At 43.5% G+C, this 230-nt stretch overlaps 1 protein-coding gene across 1 annotated transcript in view; it reads left to right on the forward strand.

The window, feature by feature from the left end:
* Positions 1–91: 91 nt before the first annotated feature.
* The window catches only part of EMH_0087500 (uncharacterized protein), a gene marked incomplete at both ends in the record, with an annotated part of 1,501 nt that continues 1,362 nt past the window's right edge, over positions 92–230 (forward strand). The window contains one exon of the mRNA XM_013501164.1: positions 92–101. Coding sequence (XP_013356618.1) covers positions 92–101 — 10 coding nt within the window. The remainder of the gene's footprint in view (positions 102–230) is intronic.

The raw sequence follows: 230 nt of genomic DNA on the forward strand, positions 1-230 counted from the left end.
TCTCTCTTTTTCTCTTTTTTCTTTTTTCTTCTCTTTTTTCTTCTCTCCTTCGCTTTTATTTTTTTTTTGTTTTTTTGTGGTTGCGGTGGTGATGGGTTATGGTGCTATAGATGCAGAATACCCTCCAGTATATGATGGATGCTTTTGCTGCTGCACTTGCTGCTGCTGCTGCTGCTGCACTTGCTGCTGCTGCTGCTGTATTTGCTGCTGCTGCACTTGCTGCTTCTCCG

Source organism: Eimeria mitis, genomic scaffold, assembly GCF_000499745.2.
Source record: "Eimeria mitis Houghton genomic scaffold, Emh_scaff6443, whole genome shotgun sequence".
NCBI classification, from domain to species: Eukaryota; Apicomplexa; class Conoidasida; order Eucoccidiorida; family Eimeriidae; genus Eimeria; species Eimeria mitis.